This window comes from Corvus kubaryi, unplaced genomic scaffold, assembly GCF_017639235.1.
Source record: "Corvus kubaryi isolate FWS band 111438036 unplaced genomic scaffold, C.kubaryi_AGA036_p1.0 66, whole genome shotgun sequence".
In the NCBI taxonomy this organism is placed as follows: Eukaryota; Metazoa; Chordata; class Aves; order Passeriformes; family Corvidae; genus Corvus; species Corvus kubaryi.
The window spans coordinates 26,577,699-26,601,086 of NW_024582054.1; the positions used below are offsets into that span (position 1 = coordinate 26,577,699).

Sequence of the window (23,388 nt, forward strand, 5' to 3'; positions counted from 1 at the left end):
ACTTTCTCCGCCGGAGGGGATTTCTCGGTTCCTTTCGCTCGGGAGGAGGTGCAACCGGAGCTTCCCAGCAGCCGGGTCCCGCCCCCGCCCTCCTCCCCTTATAGCCGGGCTGCCCCCGCCGCGGCCCCAGAGCCTGTGACAGTGCCAGTGCTGGTGCCAGTGCCGCTGTCCCGCATCCAGCCCCGCATCCAGCCCCGCCGCCCGGAGCCGCCGCAGAGTAAGTCCGTCAGTGCTCCGTGCCGCCTGCCCGGAGCTCGGGTCTTTCCCCTTCCCCGGCGGGCCGGCGTCTGTCCCGCTTCTCCCGAGCCGCTGCCCCGGTCCCGGCTCGCTTGCCGTGAGCTCGGGGGCTCTCTGCTGGGTCCGAGAGTGGGGAATGAGTGGTAGATGCTGAAGGGTGGGTTGCCGGATACGGGGGGCAGGTTTCAGCCCCACCTTGTAATTATCAGAATGGGGAATAAATCGGACTGCTGGCAGAAGGACAGCAGCTCCAGGCATTCCCCAGGGCCGGGCACAGCCAGGATATGTGCCTGGCAATTCCATTGTGACAGCTGGGTCTGATTTCTTCTGCTTTTCCCCACCATTTCAGGGCACAGGCTCAAGCAGTGATTACTGTAAACCGTTCCTGCCTTCCTTCCCCTCTGCCTTCCAACATCTTTCCCAAAATCCAGATGTAGGTCTTGGGCACCAAAGCATCCTGAACCCAGATCTGGCACTGGGTTCCAGATCCGGCGTGGCACTTCTGCCCTCTCCTCTTTGTCTCTATTCAAAGGAAGTGGTTTTCTCCCAAACTACAGGAAAGTAATTGGATTATGATTCAGTCAGCTTGGCTGTGCTTAAAAAACACCATTTCAGAGCCTGGACCCTGGATGGCCCCAGGCAGCCTCTATGACTTGCACCTTGTCAGGGTCACTGTGCCAAGCTGGCACATTTCTGCATTGCCATGGTCACCCTTTTGTGACTGATTTTTCCTAGTCAGAGAAGTCCCATAGCCCCTAGGACTTGCTTTTTCCCAGAGCACTGAAAAACCTGTAGAAATTCCCTTACATCCTTGTGCAGCAGCCCCATATCCACTGCATCAGCTCCTCAGCACAAATTGAAAACTTCAGCCCAAGGTTAGGATCCTTGGTGTGTTTGAAGTAGGATATCTTTTTGAGGCTGCTGCAAACGAAGAGACTTTCTGTGACTAAAGCATATGGCTGATCTAGAAGCCATGGTCCCTTGCCATCACATCCAAGTTCAGAGCAGAAAACGTGAAGAAAAACTCGTTCTCCAAAGCACCAGGGGACTTTGAGGCTTTCCAGTTCTGATAGAGCAAATCACAAGGGAGCAGAGAGCTCAGGTTTGGGTTTGCTTCATTCAGCCTCTCTATGAAAAGATGCCTGGAAAGCCAAAGAATTTGAAAGTGCCGAGAGAAGCTCCCAGGGAATTTGTTTATCTACTCAGTCGCTGTTAGCTCTAGCAGTGAACTTTGCAAACTCCAGGCCTTAAAGGAGGATTTGGCTTTGGAACTGTGTTATGAAAACAAAATTCTAGACAGCAGCAGCTGGTTTTTCTTTCAGCAGCAACAGTTCAGAATTATGCTGCTCAGATTTGAAGCAAGAAGAAAAAAAGGAGGGTATTACAGTGCATTCTGTCTGCCTTTTCCCAATAACAGTGTATATCTATAATTTTCTCTTTCACTAATTGAAAAATTCTCACTAACAACAGGAGATGCTGTTTTACAGGATGGTTTTCAGGTGTGTGTCAGTAACTTAGGGAAATCCAATTCTCATTTGGCAATGACTGATGCACTGCACAGCTCTATCTACACGTGGTTTAATGCTGGTTTAAAGTATCCGTCTCATGCCAGGTGAGATGCCCTGGAGTCCTCTCCCTGCTCTGCCACTGCCATACCCCTGAGTCCCTTGGGTTCCCCATCACCCCCAGCCCTGTAGGGGTGCCTGGTGATGCTGAGGCACATTGATTGAGTCCTCTGGGGAGGTTCTGCTCCTGCCTTGGCTTCTTTACTGGAGACAAGTTCTGTTTTCCCTCAGCTCCCCATTAGGAGCAGAGCTTGGCCACCATCAGGATGCTGCTGGACCCCATTGGGTGGTGGGTGTCTCGCAGGGGTCTGCAGACAGGACTATGGATGTGAGCAGCGCAGTAAAGGGTCAAGGTGGGGCTCTGGGTGGCCCAGCTCTTCTACGGACTGTGATTTCCCAGGTGGAGCCAAGTGGGAGTCCCCAGCTTCATGGTGTCTCCATTCAGTACTTAACCCAGGTAACAAAAACTGTAGGGGGAAAAACCCCCACCTCATAGGAGGGCTCCCAACTCGCAAAGATTGGGTCTGGCATCTCTGTGGACTCTTTGCTTTGATGAATTAGCAGTTTATTTAGGTGTCACCACATGGTCTGAGGTACACTGAATTCAGACTGTCTGCATTGCTCTACTGCTTCAGAGATGGCTTGGCCCAGTGCAATTTTCTTGTGTGGGCAGAGATAAACGCTTTTCCACAGGGTAGGGATGGGGAGAGACATGGCGGATGCAGATACAGAGAATGAACTTTGCTAGATAACTCTGGATTTGTGAGAGGCTGTGGGAGAGTGGGAGATATCCACTAAAACAAGATATAAATCCTCATGACCTAGGATGTCAGCAGGCTGCAGAGGACCAAAAATCCAAACAAATGCTTGTTAATTCTGGCAGCAGCTCAGGAAAAAGAAGTCAAGAAAAAGTTCAGCAAAAACATTCAGAATAGGGGTAGTTAATAAATCTCTTCCCCTGAGTTCTCTCTGGCACGCCATGAGCTGCCCCTCACCAATGAGCTCATTCTGCCTGAAAGCTGTTTCCTTTGAGGAAGCAAAGGGGAAAATGGGAAGCCACTGTGCCCAGAGTCTGAGCTGGGTCCTTCTGTGTCTTGACTCTGCTCCAAGTGTTTCCCTTGCCCTTGCTGCCCCCCCCCCCAGAAAAGCTCCAGCTTGGAGGCAGGTGCTGTGATCAGCAGAGCACTCACTGTATCCCACTGCAGCTACGCCAGAAGTCACAGCACCACGGTCCCAGTGCTGTAGAGCCTCTGGACAGGATGGCAGACAATGCTCTGTGGGCTGTGCTGCTCTTCTGGTTGGAAACCAGAAACTGAATATACTGTGTCAAAAATAATTGGAGCTAAAGACTCCCCTGGCACAAACCACATTGCCACATAACAATAATGAGGATGACGATGGTAACAGTAAATTAGTAATAATACTGAGTTGGGAACAACGTCAACTCTTGACCTCAAATCATTACATTTCCCAAGACTTGAATTGGAGTTCTGTGCCTGGGAAATGCTTTAGCATTTCTCCTGCTAAAAAAATTAGAAGCCTGCTGGAGTTTTAGCAAGCTTTGATTTGTTAGAAGAGCACAGGCATACAGGAGCAGCCTGTGGCCTTCCAAGTCAGAGCCAAGCTCCTGGCATGTCCCGTCTGCTGCATTGGGCAGGAACACATGCTGATGGAGGCAGGAGGTGCAGTACCACCTCCTTTTAGCTGAGTGTTTCTTGCAGAAAGTTTCATCATTCTTTTCTATAAGAAAGTTTCTTAAAGGCATTTCTTACAGTAAGAGCTTGGCTATCTAACAATAAAGAGAAGAGATGGATGGGGAGTGTTTGGTACCCCTTGACATTAAGACTGGGGCTACGTTTCAAGGCAGAAGTGGGAGCTGGGGTTTAGTGGTATTTCCTGCTGCAGATACACAGGCCAACCATCAGTGGCACATGATAATCACTGGGCAGGAGTTCAAGCTGGCCAAATGTGAGAGCCTGGCAGCTATTGCATTGACAGCCTTACCTAGGTGCTTGAGGCTGGCTCTTTTTGAGTACTACCAGGAAAAAGTTCTGACAGACGTTAAAAACATCTTTTAACCAGCTTAATCATTCCCTTATGTGTATGGGTAGTGTCACTTTGATGCTTTTCAAAGATGCATTGCATTCATCTTGGCATTGAAGAAGAACCAAAGCTGTTTGAAGACCACCTTTGTGATCATCATTCATCAAAATGAAAGACCTTATGCTTTTGGAAAGGGAGAGGTACTTTGTTTGGTTAGAAAACAAACGAGCCAAAAAAAGCCTAATAAATGCTTTGTTTGAAATAATAGGAGAGAGAGAAAGGACTCAGCTGAGTCTGAGTCTGTGCTTGAACAAACAGGAAGGAAGGGATTTGGCAGAATTAATGTAAACAGAGTGTTGTATTGGTAAATGCAGGTTAGGAAAAGAGCCCTACAAAAATTAAGAAAGTCGATAGGACTTACAGGGCATGCCCGTTACCATGATTTTGGTTGGTTGCTTGGTTGGTTGTTTGTTTTGTGGTTGTTTTTTTGCATTGATTTTTTTTTTTTTTTTTTTTTGGTAGTGGAAATGTAACAAAAAGGAGCTCTTTTCCACTGCTTTCAGGATTCTAGTGGGGCATCCTCACTAGGGTAGCTGAACTACAGGGGGTTTCCTTCCCCCTCCCCTCCTCAGTACATGTGCTGGGGACAAACATAGGTGCACAGATTCAGGCACGGCACAGCTGTTGGCTAACCTGGGATTAGCTCAGTTGGTTCAAGTATGGTGCTAACAATGCCTTGGTTGTGGGTTCAGTCCCTGTATGGGCCATTCACTTCAGAGCTGGAGCTGGTGATCCTTGTGGGTCCTTTCCAGCTCAGACTATTCTGTAACTCCTGTAAGCTGAGCTCTGGTGCTCAGGCCCCCTTTGCTTGCTCATGCAAGCAGAACTCCTTCCCAAATGAGTTTTCATCTTTGTTGTGTTTAAAAAGTAGTAGCATTACTAATCCTGAACATGGCCTGGCATCCAAAGCAGGAAGAAGGAAAGCTCTCAGCAAAGCCAGGCTCTCACTGCTCTCTGTACCACTCAGCTGCTACCACTACCTTGATGCTTCAAAGCTCTCCAAGCTGCCAGGAGCCAGCAGGAGGAAACACAATTAAAATGGAAAGCCACAATCTTCCAATCAGTGTGCCCAGAAATAAGTATCACGTTTTGTATCATCATGACACACATCAACAGTGTAAACTTCACAAGGATATTTGGAGACCACCACATTGTGGCCTTATAACTGAAGCCAAATTCTTCCTTTATCTAAAGTCTAATTTTTCTGCCATTACTCAGATCAAGTGAACTAAAACTTAACTGAGAGATCTTCCTACAGATGTGCTTTGGTATCCTAGAAAGTCACTCTAAATAAAGCGTTATTAAAATAGGGATTGGAAACTATAAGTCACTTTATTTATTTGCAATAATTGCATAATTATAATCATTATACAAATGGTTATAGTTATGCAAATAAATATTTAGCAATATATTGAATTATAGAGGAACGTAATTTTAAATATGAATTCTGAAAAGAAGTTGTAACAGTAACAAATTTCTTTTGTTCATTATTTGTAGTGTAGGAGTGTTGGTGGTAAAGCAGGACTCTGGCAGGATCATGTCTGTTTAAACAAGGCTAAACTACCCTGATCCTTGTGCCTTGTTCCCACTTACCCTGAGCACAGATCAGAAAAAAAAGGCCCTGAGGAAGGTGGGAATTGATCCCAATGCCATATAAGAGTATGAGAGTTTTGTGGTTGCTTTGAATAGGCACAAGACACTTGTCCCACCCACATCATTCATGTGCACCATCCATGCTCATGTCCATAGTCACACAGCATCCCATGGGAGAGCCTGACAAGCTCAAGGGCTCAAATCAGGACATCTGAATTTAAAATGGCTCTGGTTTTGTCTAAGTTAGACAGAGAGCTGCTTCCATTCTCTCCATTACCTGGGATGGTGTTGCTCAGGAGCTCTCCTGAGCTGTGCTCACACCAGACCCGTAGCATTCTCCATGTTGCCCACACATATACCTCACCACACTTTCTCCATGGTATTGTCCTTCCTAACTGTTATAATCTGACCTTTTTTTTTTTTTTTTATGAAATTTACAGGCTAGAAGGAAAATGCTGAAAATGTTACCTTTTCTCCAAAGTGGTCCTTTTGGAATACGCAGTGGATCAGAGGGCTGCATTGATGCAAAAAGACCATTTGAAAACACTTCAGCATCAGTAGCTGAGCAAGTCCCTGCCTGTCCTGAACCTTCTGCAGATGAGATCTGGTCCAGGGACCAGGAAAAGATGAATGAAAGACCAGAGGCAGCCTGCAGAGCTTCACGTGCCTCTTCCATCACGAGCAATGAGAGTTTCATCTCTGCTGGGGACGTCCCTGAGAAGGGGAACAAAGGAATAAAGGGAATGCTTAAAAGTGCATTCAAAAAAGTTAAAAAGACCAAGCCACCCAGTGGTAAGTGCTCCTCCATCCTCCTTGCACCATTTCTATGGGCCTCATTTACCTCTAGAGGAGCTGTATGAGGTGGAGAATTGTCCCCTAAAGAAACAAAGGTACAGATAGATTGAAGTGGCTTTTCCAAGAAGCCTGGGGGAAATTGGGCTGAGGGAGACATGACCTCAAATCCTAGTCCTTTGGTACCAAGGGCACAGTCCTTGAGGTACTGTCAGTTTGCAGGTTTTCTGTCCAAAACAAAACTTATTTCTACCTCTCATGGGGGCACAGAGAACTGTGGGTGGGTGAGAAACCAAGGTTTCTCTCAGCTCTCTTCCTCCATCTCCTCCTACAAAGTCTCATTGTTTCAGTACAAATTATTTCAATTCCAGACAAGCCCTTACCTGTCTAATTGGCATCTTTTTCTCCATGTGTCAAATGTTTTCCGTAACTGGTGGTTTACCTTCTTGGCCTTGAATTTGCTGCTAAAAACAGGCCTTTTGTACTTTTGTTCTTACCACTGCATTGCCCCATCCCCAATGTTTTTTGGGTTTTTTTAAGCAGCCAGATATTTTAAAGCAACCAGAATTGCAGAAAATATTCCAGATGAGATGCCACCAATGTGTGGTACAATATATTCCCATTTTCCTACCTCAGCTGGATATTCCTCACTGAGTGCATCCTGGGGTCATAACTGATATGTTCACCATCACCTCCCAGTAAGGATTTACTTATTCTCCAGGTGTCTCTCTTCCTCCCCCATCTTAAGCTGATTCACATCCAGCTTGAAGCAGAAATTCCTATTCGTTGCTAAGTAACTTTTGTTCTATTGAATTTGTATCTCGTGTTTTGTGCCATTAAATTTCAGCCCATTTACTATTCAAGTTGTGCCATTGTTCCTGTAAAATACACCAAGCCCTCCATTTTGATAATGTCTCTGAATTTGTGCAATCAGCAGATGCCAATAGGGCACTCCCAGCTTTTGTGCCACAATGTCTAAGGACATATGAGACTGTAAAGTAAGATGAGTTTCATGAATAATGTAAGCTTTCTCCACCCCAGCTCCTCCATGCAAACATTACACACCTTACAAATCTTATTTCGGGATATAACTTCTCCATTTTAACTAATAATTTCCCATGTTGCACTGGCTCATGTAACTGGCTGTAAGAACCAGAACTATCAGATAAGGTAGTTCAGTTGTATTTATCTTGCCTGCTAAATGTGTCCTCCCAAACAATTTCACAGGTCAGGTTGTGCCAAATCTATTTCTGGAAAATCCATGTGGTATTTCCTTTAGCACATCTTATTTAGTTACATTTTTCCATCTACATTATTTCTAAAGCCATGCTTCTGGCTTGAGATCATATTAATGGGATGGGGTATGAGCAATAACTAACTAACTAGTTATCTCCACAAGGCTAAGTTTTGGAAAAAATTATAGGTGGCTCATGAATTTTGGAAAAAAATATAACTGTCCATATGCAACACACTGGTGATGGGTGTTCAAATTTTCATTGCCCCAGTTAAAGGCAAGCTAGAAATAATCTGATCTTTAAATAAACAGATTTTCTGAATGGTGAAGGAGCCCAAGAGCTAGCCTTTTGGAAATATAAGCACTTTTAAAAAATATTCCAGAGCCATCATTTTGCATAAAACAGAAATCTAGATCTTCATTCTTGGTTAAAGAAAGGCTGTTCTTTTTTCACCAGTCAAACAAGTCATGGATCTCCTTGGAGAGCAAAAGCTTTGTGATGCCATTCAACATCTGATTGTCCTGGAGAAGAGCCTGTCTAGCAAAAGTGAGGAGGACCTGAACACCAGCCAGAAAGACATCGAGTCTGTCTATGAAGTTCTGAAGCACAAAGTCTTCAGCATCCTGAAAGATTCTGTGCTGCTTGCGAAAACAAACCCGGACCTGCTGCAGCAGGCAGTGGAGGCTCTGAAAGAGCAGGAGAAGGAAGATCAGAATTACATGTCAGAGAATCCACCTGACCAAAATATGCAATTTAGACCTAGAAAATGGAAGGAGCTTTGGATGGCCGCAGTAAAGGAGTCAGTAGAGGCTCGAATGAAAGACACAAGCCATACTCTTAGAACTGAGAACCTCTCTGCAGTTGGCCAGAACCTCCTGCACATGGGAAAGACAATGAAAGAAGATTTGACAGTGGTTGCCAAGTCTATTAAACAGCTTTATCCTCCTGAGTTTAATGTGTTCAGCATATATGCAGAACTCTACCACAATTATTTTGCCTCCCAGGCAAAGAAAAATGCTGAGTCTCATCTGGAAGACAAGGATATTTACCTTCTTCTCTCATGGGTGCACAACTTTTATCCAAAGTAAGTGAGGCTTTTATACATGTTTACCTCTGGCAATCAACACAGGCTCATTGGCTGCAAACCCAGGCATTTGCTTGATTTATGGATTGGTATTGCTGTGATGCAGTCCAGCACCTGGCTAAGTTCTGGTGTTACTGATGATGTTCTGATTTACACTCCTGGCTGGGACAGCCAGAAGGGACACACTCAAGGCTGCTTGTCTGTAAATAAAGGGCTGTTCCCACCCTTCTGTCTTCTGGGCAACAGACACACAGATGTTTAGGGCTTCATTTGTGGGGTAAAGTGGTCAGGTTCATTGCCTTGATACCTATTCCAGTTGCAGACCTGGGCTCACTCTTGGAAAATTTGGAAATTTCAGCCCTTTGCACCAGAGGGTAGACAATAAATAGGACAACCTGAGATGCAATTGTCCTGGGCATGGAGGATGTTGCTTAGGTGCTACCCACAGTCTATGTTTTCCTCACCTTTAGGAGAGCCAGGGGTGTGCCCCTGGGAGAGGACACCATCAGCCAAGGGTCCCCCCAAACCCTGTATGTTATAGAACTGAAAATATTGCTTGTTTTGGCTGAAAGTACTGGGTGGATAATTGAGGGGTCTCACTTCTTAGGTGGAAACCAGTAAAGACACCAGCAACGTCTTTTCTATTCTGTTCTATTTCTATTCAACTTTCACCTCTACTTTTTCCTTATCGTGTTTCACTGATGAGTATAATGATTCAGTGTTGATCCCAGAAGTTTTCCACAGCCCATGTTATGCTGTAGGTCAGGATATTCAGGCCTGAACCAGCCTGTGTTTGGAAATCAGCAGTTGTGAGGAGCAGGGCTCAGCCTGGCATTGGGGACAGTGTTGGCCAGGACAACAGCTGCCTTGAGAGTGTTTACAGAGGCCATGTCCGGGTGTCTGCTGAGGGACCAGCTCCCAGCCATCAAACACCAGCTTTTCATCTGCTCACCTCTCTATATTGATGGAGAGAGGTCATGTCCAGGTGGTAGACCCTCCTGCTTGCCTCAAGTCTCCCATCCCCACCAGAGCACAGTGGCTGGTACTCAGGAGTTTGACAGACCATGACTCAATTCCCAGGGTTGCTTGTGGTCCCACCCTCACAAGTGGCACATACTCATTCGGCTTCTCCAAGTCCTGCCTGGACTAAGGACAGTGTACATTTCCATCTGTTTTTTCACTGATATCCTCAAAAAGTGTTAGTGATTTGCATCAACAGCTGTCTTGAATTACACTGCCCTTGGAAAATACAATTGTTTGGCTTTTCTCATTCCAGAGAAATGAGAAAAGATCATGCTTTAGCCATGGAGTTGGATAAAGTTAAGCTTGGAAGCCTTTTGCCATCAAGTCTGAGCAAAGAGCTTGAAAAGAAATACCTTGACAGTGAAGAGGTAAGAAAGGCTCAGTCACTCCTCTTCTTCCCTTCAGTGCTCCCACATGACTTCTCAGAGAAGCTGTGACTTGTCCTGCACACACACTTCACCAGTGAGCCACACACCCTACACACCCTTCCAGGGAGAAGCAAAAGCTTTTGTTTGTTTTTGGGGAACAGGTCACCTTTCTGCTAGATGGGACTTGCAGAGCAAACTTCTGCTTTGCCCTGAGAGCCATGAGAAAAGAACTGCTCTGTTCTTGTAAACCGTGTGGTAGGAGTGGGGGAAAACCCAACAACAGATCTTTACGGGAAACTTTCCAGTTGTCTGATAAATCTCCAGAGGGATTTATGGTCCCTCTCACAGGAATCTCTTGGATCTTGGATTACTCTTGGTCTCTGCAGAGGTGCCAGACCTTGGGTGAGCCTAAAGCATGGAGATTTGGTCTTGAAAAATCTGTTTCTTTGATGGAGAATCACCTGGTCTGCAGAAAATAAAAGTTGCTCTGGTTTTTGTATTGTTCTTCCCTTAATGGAAACAAGCAATTTTTACAGTACTCCCATAGCGTAGTGCTTTTGGCATTTGGGGCTGGAATTCCCAGAAAATGAGAAGATAAGTTCCAAGTATAGATGTAGTCTGTGATGGTTTACATATGGGAGAGGTGGTGTGAGGTCTGCAAAGCACATGAATGGGGCTCTGGGGGATCAGCAATACATGCCAGCCACTGCACAGACCATTTCCAAAGCCTCACTGCAGCACAGAGGGGTCGGAGCAGAGAAAACCTCAGAGCTTTTTGTTTCCCAAATGCTTGTGTGGCGTCAGAAGTGCTCATGAAAAAGCATTGCAAAACCAGGTAGCTCTGAGTGTGACACACATGCAGTGTGTGGTGGGGAGAATTTGGACTCTGGCACATTTAGCTGCTGCAACCTTCCTACTCATTGCTGCCTTCCCTGCCCTCCTGATCCCCCTGATGTGGTGGTGTGATGGGATCTTCATTCCCACCTTGAAATACTCAACTCACTATTGCATAGGTGGATATCGTGAGGGGGTTGTCCTTGTTGTTGTGAAGTTGTGGGTCAAGAATCTCCTCACAAGGAGCCTTTATTTCCCAGCCAGGACTGAGGAAAAAGTCTGCTGAGCCAGACAAAAGGGGGGAGGGGGGGCAAATAAAACCTGCATAAGGCAGGAGCTGTTGCATCCATGTTGTGCTAAATGCTGTTGCTCTTCCATCCCTAAAGGTTACTGTCAAAACTTCGCTGAGCAGATGTTTAGATAAAGAAATCCAAAGATGGAAAGAAGACAAGGAACCAGAGAAGCTAAATGGGCATTTTCAGAGTGAGCTACTGGGAATACTTGTTATCCAGGTAATACAGAGCTATGTTAAAAATAAACAGTTGCATCCTTTACCTACTTAGGATTTGAGACCAAGAGTGGTCAATGCAGAAGAGAAAAAGGCTGAGTCACTTGTGTAGAGTGGTAGCAGAGGTGGGTGGTACAGGGAGGCCCAAAACCATGGTCTGTCTTGGGCCTGCTGTACCATGTGATGGAGGCAAACCTCTATAAGCAAAGTGAGAAAGAAAACTGCCTTCATTCTCCCTGTGCAGTCTCTTCTGCATCCCCAGCAGCAGAGAGACAGGAGACAGACTCATTTGATTGAGAAATGGGGAGTCTGTTTCTTCTTCCCAGGGCAGAGCTGCCCCTTTCCACATTTAGCTCTCTCCCTCCTCTGGCTGCAGAGGATTAGTGGAGTTTATTTTTAAAAAATAAACCTCTCATATGTTGAGGTTGTTGTGATTAGATTGTTTATTTAAATGCAATCTAATGACATTCCAAAAAAAAGAAAAAAGGAAAAAAGAGACAAAACCAAGTGTCAAATTGCCTACTTTCTCAGCTGTTTTCTAGATTTTCTTCATGCTTCTTTTGAACCTACCAAATAAGTAGAGGTGCTCTGTATGGTTCCTGGCTCAGTTGCAGGGGGAGATGTGGGAGAGCTGAGTGCAGTTACCTCAGTAAAGGATCTGCAGCCTCGTCACCCAGTGAACCTGACCCTTTTGGAGCAGGTGACATTTAAAATTTTCTCGCTTGTTTGTTAGAGTATCTACAGTGGCCAGAAGCGAGCTGAGGACATCAGCAAAGCCATGGGTGAGGAGCTGTCCCGTCGGCTGCTGAAGGAGCTGCCAGCCTTCCTGAGGAGGTGAGGTGGTGAGGGGCTGTGGGCAGCAGGGTTGGCACAGCGCCTGGACAACCACTCACCCACCTCTCCTCTTCCTGTCTCCCCTCCAGCTACAGGGATGCCTTTGAAGACTTCAAGGAGAAAAGCAAGAAGCACACATACTACAAGCCTATACTGATTGCAAATATTAACAACTGCTGGAATTTTAGGTAAGGGTCCAAAAGAAAAGGTTTTGTTCCTTTCTCTGGAGGCAAGGTATAATAGTGTAATAGAGGGGAGGTGCTCCAGAATGAGCAGAGGTAGGTCCATCTGCCTGCAAAAGGGTTGGAGACCTCTAGATTTCTCTCTCTCTCCTCTGAGGATAGACTATTCTGACCTGGCTGATTTTTCCTTGCAGAGAATACACGGAGAAATACATGGCAGAAAAGGACGACAGTAAAGCCGATATCCTCAGCACTCTCACTGATATTGAAAACAGTGGCTTTGATGTGCTGCTTCAACAGCTCTTTGCCCAGCTGAAGGTACCATATCTGTGCCCCACACCCTCCTGCCCCATGGTTCAGCTGATGACAGGGCAGGGCATGTTGCCTGCAGTGCTATCTACTGCTCTGATTCAAATCAGCCAAGTTCAGAAGGGGCCAGGTCACAGGATCAGTCCTAACCCACACTGCTGCCAGAAAACTCCCACTAAGCTCTCCTTGAGCAGTTCCTCAAGCCTGCAGGCAAAATGGGTGCAGTGACATAGGCATGAGTCTGCAGGTGAACATAAAACCTGCTGATGGCATCTGAGACAATGGCTGCAGCAGGGAGAGTTTCAACCTGCAGCTGTTTACTCTCCACACTGTAGGAAGCCATCACTAATGGCATAAACTGCAATTACGCAGCTTTTGGCTTCGTAAAGGTGACCTGAAGGGCATTTTTGCACTTTTGGCTTACTTTTTTTTTTTTTTTTTGGGTTGGTTTTTTTTTTTTTTTTTTTTTGTGTGTGGTTTTTTTTTTTGTTTATATATATAACACAGTCTTTTTAAATTAAGCAATTTTGGTGGAGGAGAAGGAAGCGTAGGAGTCAGGAATGTTCAGCTGCAATCTCTCCTGCTTTCTCTGTTGAGCTTTTTGGAAGGCATGAGAGAACAGGGGTGGGATTTTTTTTCATTTTCATATTTATTTACTGTGGCTGAGAAAAATTATGATTGAAAACATCTTATAATGACTCATTTTTTTCCCCTGATGGTTCCATAATTCTCTAATCAGACAAGACAGTGAGGAAAGAAAAACGCAGAAATAATAAAAACATCTCAAATTTGAACCTTTCAAGTCCTTGGTCTTCTCCACCGTGAGGAACCATGAAGGGGACACAGCCCCTTGTTCCCCTGTCCGTGTAAGGCATCACCACACATCCCTGCACAGTACTACATGCCATGCTCTCACTACATAGGATACTCTACATGTAGAAATGACAAATATACATGTGCATAGAATTTGTTTGAAGTAGCTTAGCAGATTTTCCCTTTTTTTCAGCCAATGTACAAGAAGTTTACAGAGAATAAGTGGGACTCCAGCAATGAAATTATGAATGAGATCATTAAAACCACCAGCAAACATATTTCAGACTTCCAGACCTTAAAGGACCCATTTTACCATGTAAGTCTGCGAGAAATATTGGAGGGATTCTGAGATGCTGAGGCTGCATTTTCAGCTCTGATCCTCGATGGCTTGAGTTGCTTTGACCTCGGCTGAGCTGGTGAGCTGGCCCAGCATCAGGAAGCCTCTCAGACAGGGTTTCCATCAGCATGCAGTTTACCCAGATTAGGCACATAAATCTCACCCTTCTCTGACAGAAGCAGACTCCTGCAGCTCTGCTGCACTGTTTGCAGAGCAAACCACCCCTGATGTAGAGAAAGTGCTTTAGAGACCACCCAACACATGGCTTTATTTACAGATTTGGTTTAGCAATCTTGAAACACAGACACAGTTGCACAGTTCAGTCTCATTGCTCCTTTGATTGCCCTAGGGACTGGAGGAGGTGGATGCAACTGGAATAAATCCCAGAGAACTGAGCCAGAACCATGTCTTCACTGGTGCTGGAGTATATATGAAATATCATAAAACAGTATTTGATTTCCTGCCTTTGTCTTTTTAGTAGCTGAGACAAATGATGATGTTTTGTGTGTTAGAGAGAAGAACAGGAAGGGCAGCATGAATTCCTGTTTCTCTGGAATACTGTTACTCCTCTAACACATGAAAATCTTTTCTGCGCTTTAAACTCTTCCCAGAAGGAAACAACATTTGGAAATTCCCATACTTATTAGAGCACAAAGGAATTCTCAGCATCCAGGATGTGGAGTAACCAGTCTTGGGAAGCTGGCAACCAGGGCTGTTCTGCTGTGTAATCAGCAGCAGGCATTGGTGGGGCATGTCTCACAGCACCCAGGATGGTTTTTTCCTCCATCTGCACACATGGTTTGTTGTGTCCCCAAGCAAAAGAGAGATGGATGATGATTCCCTCCTCTCCTCCCTCCTCTCCTTCCCGACAGGCTATTGTTGAGAAGATCCACGCCCGTTTGGTTAAAGAGTACATCGTGAGGCTGCTGAAGAGGAAGGTCAGCCTGAAAACTCCAGCACAGCAGCAAACTCTGGCCCAACACATCTCCAAGAATGCTGCTGACTTAGAAGCCTTCTGCACCAGTAATGTACGTGAGTGCTTGCCGCGAACATGTCAGCACAGGGCACAGACACACTGAAAAACAGGAAGATAATTCTGGGAACTCTTGTTAACCTTTTCAACTCAGCTTAATTTCCTGGAAGGCAGGACCTTAGGCAGAAAGAGGTCTCTAAGTGCCTGTAGGCAGAAAGGCTCTCCTGTCAGCAACCTGCCCCTCCCTGCTTGAAGACACATGATTTCATCCTCCTTTGTCCCACAGGCAGTTTCCTTTTGAAGGTTTATATTAATAGGGTCAGAAGACTTAGATAGCCTTTTCTAGTTTCAGTTCAGGTTCCATGAAGTCTGGGTTTCCTCTCACCCTTGATTTCCCTCACACTGCAGCTTTTAGGTCAGCCAGGTGCTAAAGCAGGCAGTGTGGGGTCTGTGGTATGCAAGGAATTCCTCCATGAGAGCCACAGCTGGACCACCCCTCTCTGTCCTTTGAGATCATCTCCCTCCTCCCATGCCTCTAATTTTGCCTGCAAAAAAAGCTAACAGCTAAGCCAAAACCTGTCCTCCACCACCCCATGCACGTTTGACTGGAGCAGGAACAAGCCTGAGTTTCACACAGTGTGGGTGGGAGGTCAGGCAGCTGCACCTTGGGAATTCCAATGGCAAGGAAAAAGTTCCAGCTGAGGCTTCTACCCGATTCTGGCAATACCTGGAGATGCTAAAGGCAGGGCTGTGTTTGGAGCTGGAGCAGAGCAGCACATGGCAGTGATTTACCTGGTCCATCAGACCTTGTACACACACCAGGCAGTACAGAAACCCAAGGAAAGGGAAATGAGCAGAGAGAATCTGCTGAGGTGGATGTGGAAGTCTCAGTCTTATGGCAAACTGTACACCATTTGTGTAAAAGGATTAAAAACCATCAAAAAGCTAATCCAATTTTTCCAAGGCTGCCTCAGGCAGAAACGTCACTGAAAACAATGAGGCACCTAAAATCACTGATGTGTCCTTTCCACTCTCCAGGAAACAGCCTCAGGAGCCAGCTCCTGGGGTGGGGGGAGGTTTGCACCCCCATGATGTCCTGCTAACCACTTTCTCTTTTCACAGGGCTCTCAAGCTACTTGGCTGAATTCAGCACTCCCTAAACTGGCCGAAATAATCCGACTTCAGGATTTAGGTGCTATTAAAATTGAAGTTGCAACACTCGCCACTTCATACCCAGATATCCGGTAAGAGATGCTGAAACAGATTTGCTAATGCTCATATGAAATTTTAATTGAGCCAGGAATCAGTCAAATATGAATGTAGGCGAGGTCCATATAGCCTGAGTCTATAAACCTGGGTGGGGTCTGCCTGCCAGGCTGTGACAATCCCAGTGCTATCAGAAAGCCAAGGAGATATGAATAAAAGCTTATTGATACATTCCAAATTCTGGCCTGATTTTCTCCTTTACCTTGGAGATTCCCTTCCCTACCCCAAACATCCCAGGGCAGTGCAGGGTCTTGTGGAGGACTGCCAGATGCTGAGCTGGCACCCACAGGGGACGTCAGCGCACGCCACAGGGAGGGGGCCACATCCTGGTGCATTGACCTTGGCACATGGAGGTGTGTGGGAGGAAATAACATCTGCCCGTTTCTCTTCCTCAGTAAAAGGCACCTGGAAGCCTTCCTGCACATCAAAGCCAATTTGTCACGCAGTGAACTCAAAAGCATCCTGGGCTACTTGGCAGACAGCACAGCATCCACACAGCCCAGGGCCCCGCTCTTCTCCAACATAAACGTGTCCTAGACCAAGGCATCCCTTGGCACCACCCTGTGCTGGACTGTAGGGTGAGCTGGAGATGGAGACCATCCCCTGGAGCGATGCACGGCACACACTGCCACCTTTTCGTATGGAAAGTGCTTTGTCCCAGTCTGGTGCTCAGCATCTCCATGGGAATCATTGTCCTCTCTGTGGAGCTGGGTACAGGGTGCACCCGTGGGAGCTGCAGTGCCCTCAAGGACCAGGGCTGCTCCTCACACCGGTCATGGATTCCCCCCAAGGTCTCCTTGGTGCCACCATGTTCTCTGCTTGGACACTGCCTTGGTGCTCTGAGCTCCACCTACCTCTCAGGGTGCCTCAAAGACCACATCTGCCAGCCCAGACCAAGCAGGTACCACCTGTGTAGCTTTTTGTCTTCTAAGGAAATAAAGGGAAACAAAAACTGAAACCAAAATTCAGAGATGTTGGAAAAGTCCCATGTGAGCATGGTTGTGATCTGCCTGCCTTTCTCGGAGCTGGGCAGGGCAGCTGTGTTAGGCTGGTGGGAGAGGCACAAGGTTTGTGGTGAGGAGAAGCTGCAGCTCAGCTGTGGTGGGCCTCCTGCCAGCCCCCTTGGAGCAGCTGCAGGCTCTGACCCAGAGCAGAGGGGCTGCCCAGGGCCTTGGGGTTTCTGATGGAGAACTGGCCCTGAAGAGCGTGTGCTTCCTTCACCTCTGTGAGGTGGGAGCACCTGGGCCCTGGCAGCCAGCCCCTCTGCAGTGACCCCATCCCGTGCATCTGCACAGAGGGACCCCTGCTACCAGAGGCTGAGAGCGAGCTATCTATTGCAATGTGTTGTGTGGGCTAAGCCAGCATCTAGTAAAGCACTTTGGATATTACTGAAGCCCTCCTTTTCAAGGAGAGGACTTTTCCAGACCCCATTAACAACACAGGCTTTGAATGGGGTGTGGATCTGGTCTCCAATGTCATCAGTATGTACTGAGCACCCTGTATGTGTCACTGTTCTCTTGCTCGCTCTTTCCCCTCTTGCTGTGAGGTAGATACTATGTGAAAACACAAATGGGTCTCTTGTGAAACTGTGTTTTGTTTCTTACAGCCCAGTTTTTTTGGGAACTTAATCATTTACCAAAACAGCCCTGTGTATATTTGGAGACCTTTCCCTTCTGTTTTCCTCTATTTCAACTTTGGTATCAGTCTGTGGAAAGTCAGTCCGGAAGGAAGACACCTGATGACTGTGCAAACTACATAATGTATTTATATGTATATGCAGTATACCACCGGTGTATTTTTGCATCCAGTTTTATTTTTTCTCAGTTAGAGATACTAATTTGCAATGTTTATAATAAACAGTGTTCAAATATGCTAGAAAAGTGACTCATTTATTCCATCTCTGGCTGTTGTTTACTGTGTTGCCTCATCTGTGTCCTCCTTCAAAGGGCCAATCCTTCCACTTCTCCCAGCCTGCTTTGGTGAATATCACCCACTGGTTCCAAGGCTGGACTACAGACAGGCTGGAAAAGCATTGCCGCTGCCCTGTAAGACATTCACTGAGCACAGTGGGCTGCTCACTAGCAGTGGCCAGTGGCACACACTCACAGGAGTCCTCTGCCAGCAAGTCCTGTGGCAAAATTGTGCCCTGAGTAAAAAACAGTGCTTCTGCTTTAGTCTGCTGCCTGGCCACAGGCAGTACAAATCACCCTCTCCTTCCTTAAGCACACTCACACAAAACTCATATAGACACATGGGTTAAAAAATTATTATTTGAACACTTGTCTCAGCTACAGTTTAAAGGCAAATGCCAAAATGACTTCTGACTGTGCTGAGCACTCACGGCAACTGTCACCTCTTGGGTAACATTTTCTTTCCCAATTAGTGAAAGGTCATTTTATTGCTATAAAAATATGCATTTTGATTTAGAGATCTGTTAAAGGCTGACAGAAATGCATCATACAAGTGATTGTGATGATCTTTTAAAAATAAAAAAAAAAAGATTCCAGCTACGCAAGTGCCCAAAGGAAAACAGGGTATCTATTTATATATCATAATTAGCATGGGTAGGGGAAAATGGTTTTCATACACATTTCATAAGCCATATGGAAGTGCATTGTGCAATTCTCTTCATCCTGCTATAAAACCCCAGCTTTCATCTCTAATGAGCCCAGGAAGCTAATTTATTTATCTTCCCGTATGATTCGACATTTACAATGGCATTTATTTATAGGTGGCATATTACACATAGCCAGGTAGTTTCAGGAGGTTGCACAAATGTCTTCTGATAACAGTGTTAGTTCAATATGATAAATAGAACCTCTAAAAACTAAGTAAATAAAATTTTCTGAGGTCAGTGTGGCTCGATTTTCTTTATCACGCAATCTCTGCTGATGCTGATGCCTGCCCCTCCTTGGAGGCAGAGCAGATAGCCAAGATTAAAAAAATAAGATCAATTTGAAAGAACAGTTAAGAAAGCTGGTTCCTGGGCACAGCTGCTGTGGCATTACCAGCTCTGCCTGTTTGCTGTCATCAGTGTCTCCAGCACATCCACCCACAACAGCCACCACACTGGGCAGAGGCTGAGCTCAGACATACACTCACACACACTCCTGGCTCCCTACCCATCCGTCCCACCTGGCACTTCCATCACTTGACAGATGACTTGCAATTTGCAGTGCAAAAGACACAAGGACACAAACCACAGCATAGCAGGGGTGGTCTGAGGCATTATTCCCTCCTCTGCTCCTGCAGGAGCCACCTGTGCTGTGCCAAGTCCCCAGGGACACCTGGGGAACCTCTGCCCTTGCTGCAGGGGAAACCAAAACCTCCAGAGAGCTAGCAGACTCTCCCCAAGTGTGAGTATGATGGAAAAAAAGCAGGAATGTTTTGTTGTAGCCTGCTGAGAAATTTTGGGATCTGCTGACCTGGAAATGAAGGGCTAAGAAGAGAATGCCTGCAATTCGTTCTCTTTGAGCCTAGATCCTCTCTCTAACATCCTCTGAGAAATGACAGCACTGGATTAAAGGCCACAGGACTTGCTGATGTGCTGATTTTAAGAAGGAGATGCACTAGAGCAAAGTGGTTTGGTAGGTGGGCTTTTCCAGGTGGAAGTCCTGGCTTCAGTGGTGTGCCTGGGTAACACAGTTCCTCACCTACTAGTTGCTGTAAAGCAGGAAATGTACATACAATTACATCTTCACCAAGGATGTGGCAACAATTTGCCAACATCCATTTTCAATTCTTGTATTTAGCTTAGCTAATATGAACTTTATTAGAAGAAAACCTGGAAACCCCAATCCAATGGGAAGAGACCTGAAGCCTGGCAATGCATCCCACCCCTGCAGTGAGTGGGATGGCAGAGCCTCCTTCCCAACAGGAATTAGGGCACTCAGGCTGCAGGTCCTGCATCTCCCAGGATGGTTTCACTTGCTGCCCCATCACCTGTCTCCACTTTGTGCAGCTTGGGTCAAAAGCCAGTACTGGGCACCAAATGGGTAGGAGCCAGCATCACTGAGCATCAGGAAGGAAGGATATTTTGGGAACGGGCTAGCGGTAAGTGAGCTTGAGTGTGGCACTAGCAAAATCATGCTTTCCTCTGCTGTAGATTGAAAGCCATGAGAATAATTGCTGCTTTCCTGCATGACTTAAAAGAGGATGTGGCCACACCACTACACTGATATCCTTGAAACACAAAACAGCTTTACTGTAGCCACAATAATAGAGATGGCAGCTAATGTCAGGGGATTTCAAGAATTACTCATCAGGAACTCATGCAGGAACTATGGATTCCCACCCTAGCAAAGAAGCAAATCCACGCTGATGGGAAGAGAGGTGAATCCCACTTCCTAGGGGGAAACCAGAGGAAATGCAATGGAGCAGACATACACATCAGGAGCATGTTACAGAGGAAAAGTGAACTGTGTCTTTTAAAGCAATACGAAGTCTTTAAGGTTACTGTGAAGTGAATGTTCGCACCTGCTGGACGTCATTTCTCCTTGCTACTAGGGGCTTTCTCCTCTGGAGATCAGGTTTTTTAAAAACCCTTTTGAACTGACCAGCTTGGAACCTTCCCTACAGAGACATTTTTCATCTCTTCTCTGAGTCTTTTCCTCAGGTATTCAGTTCCTTCTTTCACCTCTCCACAACTCTCCTGATGTCTCCCAGCATTACCCAGTGAGGCCCTGGGACCACATTCTCCCAATTCTCTCAACCTTCCAGCAGACACACCAGGTCACATTATGTACCAGCGCCCAGAAAAACCATCATTTGAGGTTGAGGAGTTCAGTACTATTTATCCAAACAGTTTTTATCCAAACAGGACAGAGCACTTGAGCTGCAATGACTCTCATTATGGACTAATGAAAGAGGAAAACTTGTTATTTAGCAGAAAAGCTGAGCTCTCAAAAGTACTCCTTTCAAAAGGGACGAGGTTATAATAAGCCCTTAGGTAGAACAATATTAGTCCTGGAGTCTTCAAGAGATTTTGAGCCCTATCCCAAAGGCTTGAGGCCAACCCCCAAGTCCCACTGGCAAGAGCAGTGTAGCTGAGAGCACAACCAAGTGCACGGTTTAGAGACAATAGCAGGATAAAGTTAACAGTGCAATGTCCTATTTAACAGAGGGCTCTTTCTGCTCTTTGGTTTCATTGCAACCCCCTTTAATCTACACCAAGGCTGTAAGAAGTGGTGAAAACCCTCTGAGCTGTGGGACAGGACTGCCATCTTCATGCTCCTGCACAGCAGACCCCTTGACTCGGGCAAGGTCCCAACCCCACCTTCACTCATTGTGACACAGTCCCTTCACAATCTGCACAGAGCTATACAGAACCAAAAATCTTGGTTGAAGCTACCTCCTCCCCCTGTTCAACATGTGGGGAGTGACAGAGGTATTTCCAATGCCCCAAGAGAGGCATTCAGCCCTGCAGGATCCTGGCAGCCACCTGCTTGTGACAAGCTTATGCAGACTCTCCTGGACCACACCAGCTTTGAGGCAAGTGGGTGTGAAGGGAATGTCACCTGCAGGAGTCACACAGCATTCAGGGGTGTCATTGCCGTCCCGCCTGGGCACAGGTGGTTTGCAGAAAGGAGCTCTGAGCAGCATTGTGTCCCTCCTCTAGGATGCAAAAAGACCCCTAAGATTTACTGAAAAAGAATTACTGAAAAAGGGGAGGAAACTCTTGCACATGCAAGGTGAGCTAGACCTGCTCATGAACAAGCCTTGGCAGCTTGGGAAGATATCACAGGTCAGACCAAGGAGCTGACAAAGAACGCCAGCATGAGTAGTAATCCAGATAACCTTTGCTGTATGTCAGTAAGGGAAACTTAGGAGGCTGCAGAAGTAGAGACTGAGGTGGGAGAGCAACCTTCAAGTATCTGCCATGCCTCTGGCCATGTTCAAAAATCTTCTGTAGGTCTTTGTTTAACTGTCCAGCTCAGCATCCCATTCAGATCCATTAAAAATATCACCAAGACTAAAGTATTACTGTGGAATGCATGAACTGCCCAAGCTCCCATTTCTGTTTGATTTGATTTCTCTATGAAACCTCTCTTAAAGAGCTCAAATTGCATTTACTTGGGGAGGATTTTGTCAGATCAGCACGTACAGCATGAAATCAATAGCAGCTTTTGAAGAAAGACCAGATTCATGCATTGTCCAGAACAACCTCTTCAGCCAGCTTTCCTTGGGTGGAAACCACATTTAAGAAAAGGACAAGTTCTACCTTCCTTCCACCTACCTCAAAACCCTCCCCTCAATGTTCCCTGTGGACAACAGGCAAAACCCCATCTCCCCATGTAATATTATCTCTGTATAAAAACCTATTTCTGTACAAAATAACACTGCATCTATCCAGATATGATGTTATTCTTTCCAGTGTAATATTCTAATATCTCTTATGAACAACTCTATACTGCAAGCTTCAGCTTATTGTTCAAAATTATACTAATTGCCTATTTTCATACATGTAAATATAACTTAACTTGGAAAGCAAATTCCTGTTTTCAGTAGCACATGAGCAGTGCTTCCATGTTAACGTGCAAATTATCATGAAGAGAATCAACACACAGCAGATTTCTGCAAACTGTTTACCTCTCTAAATACAGAAATACCCTCTATAGGGGTGCTTTCCAGGCAGAAATGGAGGCAATACAATCTATAGGTTTTTGAGAGCAGATAACTGGAGTTGTGATGAATACACAGATCATTTCTTAGTCAAAGGCTCACGTATCATACATGCACACAGTGCCCCCACACAGATGCTACTACCATAACAACTGTTTTTCTTACAGACACTGTATGCAGCCTTTTGCCCAGTTTCAGCCCTTCAAAGAACAGTTTTCTGGAAATTCAATGCCTTTCCTCCACAGAAAGTGGGCAAATTCGGGTATTTTGTTTGGCAAATCAAACCGTGAAGTCTGGGACTCAAGAACTGGTTGTGCTGATGTGTGAAATCCCCCTTCTCTTCCCATGCTCTGCCACAGTGTGGGCTTAGATGAGTCCCAGCATGGGTTTTGGTCATATTCCTTCTGCTGACTTTCTCTGCAAGGAAAACATCAGAAAATTCAGGCCATGAAAGCTCACAGTGTTGTAGGAGCTTTAACATATTATGACAGAAATACAAACAACATGCAGAGGACTTCTCTGTCGTGTCCAGGTCCGTGAGCCATCAAGAACCTCAGCATTCCTGTTGTGCAGCTCCCACCTAATGTAAAAAAATAATTCAATAATCAGAAAACACGCTATCATCTTACAATCTCTACTATGTCTTCTTCCAGTACTCAGGACTGTCAAATGGGAAGTCCTGAAATTCTGAATTCTCTGCATTCTGAAGCT

General features: G+C 45.9%; 1 protein-coding gene across 2 annotated transcripts; it reads left to right on the forward strand.

Moving 5' to 3' along the window:
• The first annotated feature begins 111 nt into the window (after nucleotides 1–111).
• Nucleotides 112–17,936, forward strand: TNFAIP2 (TNF alpha induced protein 2). 2 transcript variants are annotated; one of them, XM_042047705.1, is made up of 12 exons: nucleotides 112–217; nucleotides 5,939–6,290; nucleotides 7,982–8,609; nucleotides 9,886–10,000; nucleotides 11,221–11,346; nucleotides 12,076–12,176; nucleotides 12,266–12,364; nucleotides 12,553–12,676; nucleotides 13,674–13,796; nucleotides 14,690–14,845; nucleotides 15,913–16,034; nucleotides 16,452–17,936. In XM_042047705.1, the coding sequence occupies exons 2-12, from the start codon at nucleotides 5,951–5,953 to the stop codon at nucleotides 16,591–16,593; spliced, it is 2,076 nt and encodes a 691-aa protein (XP_041903639.1). In that variant the 5' UTR covers nucleotides 112–217; nucleotides 5,939–5,950; the 3' UTR covers nucleotides 16,594–17,936. The 2 variants fall into 2 exon arrangements, with proteins under 2 accessions (XP_041903639.1, XP_041903640.1); XM_042047706.1 differs by lacking the exon at nucleotides 13,674–13,796.
• Nucleotides 17,937–23,388: the final 5,452 nt, after the last annotated feature.

Excerpts from the sequence above, each read along its gene's own strand:
- TNFAIP2 (XM_042047705.1), top strand. The coding sequence starts at position 5,951 with ATGCTGAAAATGTTACCTTTTCTCCAAAGTGGTCCTTTTGGAATACGC. Across the intron at positions 6,291-7,981 it reads AAAGACCAAGCCACCCAGTG|TCAAACAAGTCATGGATCTC; the intron begins GTAAGTGCTCCT and ends TTTTTTCACCAG. Across the intron at positions 16,035-16,451 it reads ACTTCATACCCAGATATCCG|TAAAAGGCACCTGGAAGCCT; the intron begins GTAAGAGATGCT and ends TCTCTTCCTCAG.